At 34.1% G+C, this 8084-nt stretch overlaps 1 protein-coding gene across 2 annotated transcripts; it reads right to left on the bottom strand.

Moving 5' to 3' along the window:
- LOC117681780 (uncharacterized) lies at nucleotides 1–7669 on the bottom strand. 2 transcript variants are annotated; one of them, XM_066075892.1, is made up of 4 exons: nucleotides 7559–7669; nucleotides 7151–7423; nucleotides 2576–2794; nucleotides 1–2411 (listed from the first exon to the last, which is right to left on the bottom strand). In XM_066075892.1, exons 1-4 carry the CDS (start codon nucleotides 7611–7613, stop codon nucleotides 2194–2196), a joined length of 765 nt encoding a protein of 254 aa, XP_065931964.1. In that variant the 5' UTR covers nucleotides 7614–7669; the 3' UTR covers nucleotides 1–2193. The 2 variants fall into 2 exon arrangements, with proteins under 2 accessions (XP_065931964.1, XP_034303606.2); XM_034447715.2 differs by having other exon boundaries at nucleotides 3–2411; nucleotides 2594–2794.
- Nucleotides 7670–8084: the final 415 nt, after the last annotated feature.

Here is an 8084-nt window from a genome sequence, read left to right as displayed (position 1 = left end):
ACTGATTGTCTATTTCTAAAGTAGCTATATCTAGCATGAACACTGTATCTTGATAAATAAAACATAAGATTTGAGTGGTTTACACAAACAATATATTAAATATAATAAAAGAAAATATGTTTTTACATTTTAAAGTCCCTTTCACAATTGGCTCCCGAGCTGAAGCGACACAATATTGGTGGGACCAAAAAAATTAGAGATGAATCGTAAGCTGTTGCCGAAGTTATCGCATTTAAAAAAGTATTCGTACGAAATTCGCACAATTTAAGCTAGGCTAGCGTTGTGCGATTTAAACGCATTCAATTTTGCGATACATCTTGCGTCTATATGCGATTATTGTACAATGAAAGCGACTGTTGAAAAATAATGCGATGGGATTGCGCGAGAGACCAGGTGATCGGACGATTGAACGTGCTCCAATGCGATTTGACTTGTGATCATGCGTCCCACGGTACAAAAGCTCGTGCGAGTCAGAGGGGGGTATATATACCGCTCATTTCCGACGCTCTTCAGTAGACATAATTATAAGCGGAACAAGTTGCTGTCCTTTAAACAAAGAACTACAATACGTGGACCATTTGCATGTGTTTTCAACGAAAACGTGAAAGCCTTAAGATTATCAGAGATTCCACCGACTCTAGCCCTCTGCTTTTAACCACTAAATTTGTACGTTGTTTATGTATATATATATGTATAGCCCTGACTTTTTTTTTAAGGATTCATACTTCTCAAATAATTATGATCTATCTATGAATGAAGTTTGCATGTATAGTATCAGGCATTCGGTGAATTCCACTATTTGTGCACAAATTACGATTAGCACTACTTTGTTAACTATGCAGGGACAGCTTTGTGTATATGAAAAATTTCATATTTTGATGCATTTTTCTTGAGATTAAAACTTTCATACAGTGACATAATTATTCAATCATACTTATGCTTAAAGAAATTTAATTGAGAAGTTCTCCAGCCTCGCCTACTATAAAAGTATATTTACATGTGTATTCGGAAAACAACAAAACATTGCAAATTGTGCTAGTTGATGCATGTTGTAGTTTTGGCATAACATTAACTTATTTCATAATACTGATAGTTCATATCACATGCCAATCATTTCTTTGAATAAAATACTTTGTTTCTATACTTTTTACCGACAACTTTACAATTAAAGCGCCTTTGAACTTATGTGTGCATATGGCACGGAATCCCGATTCCCTTCAGATAAACGTGTGCTAGCCTGGTTCCCTGAGCTACCCATTACGCACAGGAACCAGACTAGCTCATGCGCAGGCTGAATTTTCCCCATAGCATCCGGTTTAACCTCGCTTATATATTTTCTGCGTGGACCTCAGGGTCTACGCAATCAAAAATATTTAATCATTTTGATTCTCTGTATATCACAAAACCAACCTTACTATCTATGTTTAGAAATTATGAAAGAAAAGCGAGACAGTAACATAGAAAATTAAACAATCATGACGTTATTGCTTTTGAAAAGTCAAACAATTTTTAGAAATCTACGTATTTTATATAATCATATGTTGTTCGGTATAATAAACCGTTTATTGCATTAATGTTCAGGGAATATGAAGATTTATTCCCCAAGAAAAACACAATTTTTGTCGGGCGAATCCCTTGGGAAATAGGATTTTTCTTAGAGAAATAAATCTTCGTAATTTCCTCACAATCATGCAATAAATGTATATTGTCAATTATGGTCTGAGACAGAGATGCTTATGCAGGGTATAAGTCGTCCAATGATAGTAAAACGTTGCATTACTACATGAAACTAATTGAGCAATAGTGGCTCATGGTCGCAAAACACACTCATACACAGGAGCATTTCATCTTACGACCTTAAAAATCGTGCATCACTCTTGCAAGTACACAAAGCTTTGTAAAACGTTCGTAGTAATGCTCGTGCGTTGCACTGCGATGATTTGAATCGCATTCTATAACGTCTGAATAGTATGTATGACCACTATTTTGAGGAGACCTAATGCGAGCACTAAAACGCCTGCAACGAATGAAAAAACTCGTGCAACGTACGCGAGAGCTCGCGCAACGTATGAGAGAGCTCAATTTCGATCGGAAAGTGTTGTAAAGTGCTCGTTCGCCAATTGTGAAAGGGGCTTAACTAAAGAAATCTCTGACATATGTTAATTTTACAAATTTACACGACGATTATAATGGTTAATTAAATTTAATATCCTTTTCACAAATACAGCCATGAAGAACACTGGGTTGAACATCGTCCCATTTTCCGCCATATCCAACCCTCAGTCCAATAGAGGAAATATTGTTGGCGGGCTCGCCTGGATACCAATAAAATCGTTTTATTGGTTGGTTGTTTGAAAATGTCCAGACTGTATTATTCTTTTTTCCATCAATGCGATACTTGAAAATGGAGCCTAAACAGATTATTAACATTAAAATTAACATTAAATGAAACGTTAGCTTGAAACTTTACATACAATTTTGAAAAAAGATCCATGGACTTGCAATACTGTACATTTTGAGATTCTAATTTTAATTATATTATCTTATTCATGAATGATATAATAAATACTAGTACCAATTATAAGAAAATTACTTGTTGTTTCCAAGTTTAGGCTCTCTACAAACTTCTGTTTGATTTCTGTGTCTATTCGCAAAAGGTGTCCTCCCGATTCTCCACAAAACATCACAGCATCATCCATTAACCTGGGTTGAGTATCGATTTTGTAACAAACCGGAACTGACTCGTTGTAGAAATATCCAGGACTGTCTCCGTTACACAAGTGGTTAGCGTGTGCTTTTAAAAGGTGGTAATTTTCAGAGTTTAAAAACATTTTTATCTAAACCATAAACAACGCATATAAATAATTATATGATAAGCACTTAAGGCAAGACTTTTTTGAGAAAAATAGAAATTCAATAAATTCAATCGTAATAATGCGTAAAATTTTTTTTAAAAAGATTGTAAACCTTATTTTCATTTTGTTTTCCTTCAAAAACTCTCTAATGTTTTTGATTGTCATTGTCACGTGTACCTAATACATAATATGTTAATATGTTTTACGGTGCGACCGTTGGGGCGAGCACAGCATGTGATCAAACAATGAATTATAATAAATTAATAAAATAAAATTAACAACGTGAAATTTGAATGCCAAAAAATAAAACATACCTATTTTTCAGTAAATTTTCATTATTCATTGTTTATAAGATTTGTTATAATTTATTTATTTATATGTAGAACAATAGTTTAATCTCAGATACAATGTTGTTAAATAATAAAGATTTTAATATATAAATATTCATTGCACTGCATCTCCTCTTTTAAAGTGATTGTGATTATGATTGATTGATTGATTTCCCCCTTTTTTTTTTGCAGTAGACATTTTTTCTTAAACTTACATATAAAACTTGACTCATCATAGAGCTCCCCCCATGCTAAATTTTTTTTTATTTTTGTCAATTTATACATAGAAAATCGACTTACCATGGATTTGCCCCTCCACTTAAAAAAAAAATAATTAATGTTTAATTTTATTTTTAATTTACGCTTAAAAATATTTGCTTATCATGTTAAAAGAACATGGTGTTGTCCCCCCCCCCCCCCCCCCCCCCCCGCATGTAATAAATGGAAGTGAAAATAAAGAAACCATTGAACTGCTAAAGAGCTGAAGGATTAGAATTTTCATGATTTATTTTTCTGTTTGCTTGCAAAGATTTTTTGGATGAGGCTGCCATCAACCCACCCACCCCCTTTAAAAAAAGGCGCTGCTACGTATAACGTTACGTTTCAGGAAATTACCGTAATTATATCCCCGGATAGTGAATAAAATATTTGTGAGCATTCATCCAAATTAGTGCAATTTACAACTGTTTCCTGTATCTGAAGAAATGTCCTTATTCGTCAGCTGTTCTTTATCTTAGCCTTTGCAAGATTTTAAGAGGATTTTGGTCATTTCAGCAGATTTACAATAACTTCTATTAGAGTAATTTCCCCTTATCAGTGCTTATTGTGACGTCAAAGCTGACGTTGGTTAAGTATCGTCTTACTCTTTAAAACTCCCCTGAGAAATAAAAGTATGCGAAGTATACTGTTTTATTTACTTAAAAAGCATGATGTTCTTAAAATTACACATCTTATAGCGAGCGCAGCTCGCCGGCGCGCAGCGCCGGCGAGCGAAGCGAGCTCTAAGAACCAGTGTGCGCGGGAAAAAGAACGAGCTAAACCTACAGTTCATCAAACAAAATTTTTTGTCTACGTCCCATAATGCTCTCTAATGTTTTCACCCGTGGTGCTATGCCAAAAATGGCCGACTTTTAACTCGTAATTTACAGTGACTTAAAGTTTGAAGACACGTTTTGAGTACCGCATATGCTATGGCGAGACTCAAAAGATTTGTGACATGCTTCCATACCTCCGTATTGAGTCGAGAAACGTAAACAAAGACGAACAAAGTCATGGATGACGTCACAGTGCACTCGCGCTATATTTCCCGCGATAAATTTAGAGGTGGATCAAACATCTGTAATGCGTGTACTAGCTATTCCAGAATAGACTGCGATACCTGCCTCATTGACGGATGATTTGTTTTTAATTTTTTTAAATATAGAGATATATTAGCAAGAGCCATACTTTACTATCATAACGATCCATTTTTAAGCTAATTGTGCATGCATGAGTAGGGGGGAAATAAACAATAGGACATTTTGAAATAAATAAAAAGGAATCAAATGAAAAAATAAACAGTTAAAAAAATTATGTAGATATTGCATATAGTCAGACCATTAAATTTAAAAGTGGGAAATTACACACCTACAAACAGGAACTGGGCTCTCTCTCTCTCTCTCTCTCTCTCTCTCTCTGGCTCTCGCTCGTTCTCTCTCTCTGGGAAGGGGGTTGCGCTGTATGTATCATAACCATTGAAATTAGTACATTTGGCATACTTATTGTAGAGCAATACTCTCTCAAAAATTCTTTGACGTTCGTTGATTCCTAAATAAAACTCAGTATAAGTTGACAATAATGCAAGGTATGTGCAATTCTTGCTGCGCTCGCCATAACGGTAGCACCGTAAAACATATTAAGCTTTTCAAAGGTTTTACTTTGATTCTCGGGAGAACGTGATGTTGGAACGTGAGGTTGGAAACCATTGGTACTATGAATTTTGGGTCAAAATTTACTGACTCCGAAAAAATATATCGGATCAATGTGTAAACGTTTGTGACGTCACACGATTATTTTTGATTGAAAGTGTACTGAGGTGAACTTTAGAGGTAACATTGACTGTATGTCGCCTACATCGTTATTGTTTTTACTGTCTAAATTTGTCTTTCTCATTCTCGTGAGAGTGTGAAGTGATAAAAATTGCCATGATTACAGGGAACTACTGGGACGATTAAAACGATGCATTACTGGTCCGATTTACTGACGCCAAAAAAATTCGTTGAATGAATGTGCAACTAGTCCGAATTTTCTATTCACACACGCCTTGCCGGTAGAGCTCGCTTCGCGCCGGCGCTGCGCGCCGGCGAGCTGCGCTCGCTATAAATTTAATGTACGTGACTTATTTTTGTTAGATTTATTATACATGATACTGAATATTCCTTAAGAAATAAAGTAAGAGTTTTCATGAATGTTGCAGAATAACCTTCGAGGACGAGAAATGTTGTTTTGAAATATAAAAGCCGACATTTCGAGACCGAGGAGGTTATCCTGCAACAATCACGATTACAAGAATTTTATTTCTATTCTACTAACAGCCCAGTATTTCTAAAGATCGTTTCTCCTATAGAGAGATGATCTAGGTCATTTTGACGGTTGTTCCGTGTAACCCCAACGGTTTTTATAGTAATGTTTACATGACTGTGTATCGATCAAAGGAATAACATGCAGACGACAGAATTTTTCTTTGGATTTTTAATACTCTTCACTTAATTATATAATATCTTTGAATCATATTCCTAATATCTTAAGGGCAATTTAATACGATTTTTAAAACTACACGTTATATGTTTTATGTAAAAACACGCAGTGAAAATGTGCTAGGGAGGACCTAGTATTAGCCGCGTTGATCTCTTAAAAATAAAAATTTGAGGCAATATACATCGTTTTGATTGGAACTAACACGTGGAATTGACATGGTTTTAAAACTTTTTACGGTTTAAAGTTGTACTTTCATGATCAGTGCGAGACAAATAGGTATTTCTGATCTGATAATTTACTGATGACGTTCGTGGTATATTTGAGAATAATGTCCGCGGCATCTCTTTGATCTCGGCAATAACTCAAGTAGAATTATAGGTAATAGATGGTCGTAGCCTTTTTTAGACAATATAAATCGTCTCAATCAAAGTGCTTAGTATAAATTTGCACGAGAATTTTAGAAGTAATTGGGAATTTTTCTGTACAAAGGTTTTCAGGAAGCTTGTACATTTACTGCTTATATAAAAACATTCCCTGAAAATTTGTGTTTTTGTTACATTGTATTCAAAGTGTTATTTTAAAATTTTTTTGACAGAATTCTAGTTGGTTACATTGGACGAGTTAAAAACACAGGAATTCATATTAAATCAAGCAACGCCAATTCAAGGTAGGTTTAAAAGGTAATTTTTCATCTAACAAACGATATGCGCTAAAGAATAATTGATATACGATAAAGAATCCTGCGATTATGATTTTATACATGCAGTTATTAATAATATGATTATTACACAGACTAAACATTTCTCTCATTTTTTGTAACAATGTTTCTTTCTTGGACTACATTGTCATAATTTAAAAAAAAAATAAGAATTGCTAATACCTTCATAATACAAAAACAAGCAACAAACTTCAGGTAAGAGAAACTAGTTATACTCTTGAATAATGTCCCTAATTGTATTCATAAATACTCCTTTAAGGTATCATTGTATTAATTTTCTTAACAAAACTAAATATTTTTCAAATGGTACTATTGTCAAGTAAGCCACATCTACGCATTATTTTTTAAAAATTGAAAATCTAGATAAAAATATCTTAGGGTTTATTGAACCTGATGGTTTGTTTACTTGTAACCGTTTAGGTAACACGGGCTTTTTTTTAGCTTAATAACTTATTGATAAGAATTAACAATTAATCTACTAAGAAAATGTAGATAACGTAATCTATAATTACCAATAATATTTTGATGCACAGTTTTCGTTGAGACCTGATTATATACTTGGCTACTAGTGATTTTCTCCCCAACGTTTTTTCCTTCAAACAGTGAGCACTGAAAGGAAACTTTGTCATATACCAAAGATTCGCATGATGGGTGGTTGTGGCATTTTATGACACAGGCTTGGGCAGTGGACACTGTACTGGAGAAAAAGGGGGAAGTCCTGTTGTCATACACAGGATTCAGATGTCTTTGAAATGTCGTATGTTGGTAAACAAGACTGGATACTCCTGCAAAAAATTGTAAAATATGTTACAATTTTCAATAATAGTATTAGTCAACATAAGTAAAATTGACTTTAATTGCAATATCAAAATATTAGCCGTAGGCGTCAGTTTAAATAAATTAGTATTAGATGCACATACCGTTTACGGAAATTAACGTTAACCAAAGCCACATCTTGGAAAACAGAGACTTCATTTTGTCTACATTTTCCAACTCCAGTTCGATGTCAAAATCATCTTTTGAAAACTGCAGAATGAATTAGTGATTATAGGAAAAGCAATTCTAAAAGTCGATTAAACATTTCATCATAATGGGAGCAAAGCTCTCTTATCGACTTTTTACTTTTGTGACAGAACTTATAATTTTAAAACCTTTGTTGTTGTGATGGTCAAACATTTGGATTCACTGGATTTTCAGAACTGAATATAGAGTCGATTTGAATTGATTGCCATTGTATATCGTCTCAATATTGATAGTGTGTCACATTCAATTCCAAGTTCTTTATCTTACATCCTTTATTAATCCTCAGTGTGCGTTTTGGATTTATCCCGTATGAAGCCTCATTTGAATGATTCTGGTATTGGTCATTATAATAGACTCTACCCGGGTCATTCTACTTGTTTTATAGGCCCTTTAAAACATGGACTTTAACCACTTTAGCAGACA

Source organism: Magallana gigas, chromosome 2 (assembly GCF_963853765.1).
Source record: "Magallana gigas chromosome 2, xbMagGiga1.1, whole genome shotgun sequence".
NCBI lineage: Eukaryota > Metazoa > Mollusca > Bivalvia > Ostreida > Ostreidae > Magallana > Magallana gigas.
This window is presented reverse-complemented; position numbering and strand designations above follow the sequence as displayed.

Bases quoted from the DNA above. Each gene is read 5' to 3' on its own strand.
- LOC117681780 (XM_066075892.1), bottom strand. From the start codon at position 7,613: ATGAAGTCTCTGTTTTCCAAGATGTGGCTTTGGTTAACGTTAATTTCC. The intron at 7,424-7,558 runs GTATGTGCATCT...AATTTTTTGCAG, and splicing joins AACGTTAATTTCCGTAAACG to GAGTATCCAGTCTTGTTTAC. The intron at 2,412-2,575 runs GTACTAGTATTT...TAATCTGTTTAG, and splicing joins AAGTAATTTTCTTATAATTG to GCTCCATTTTCAAGTATCGC.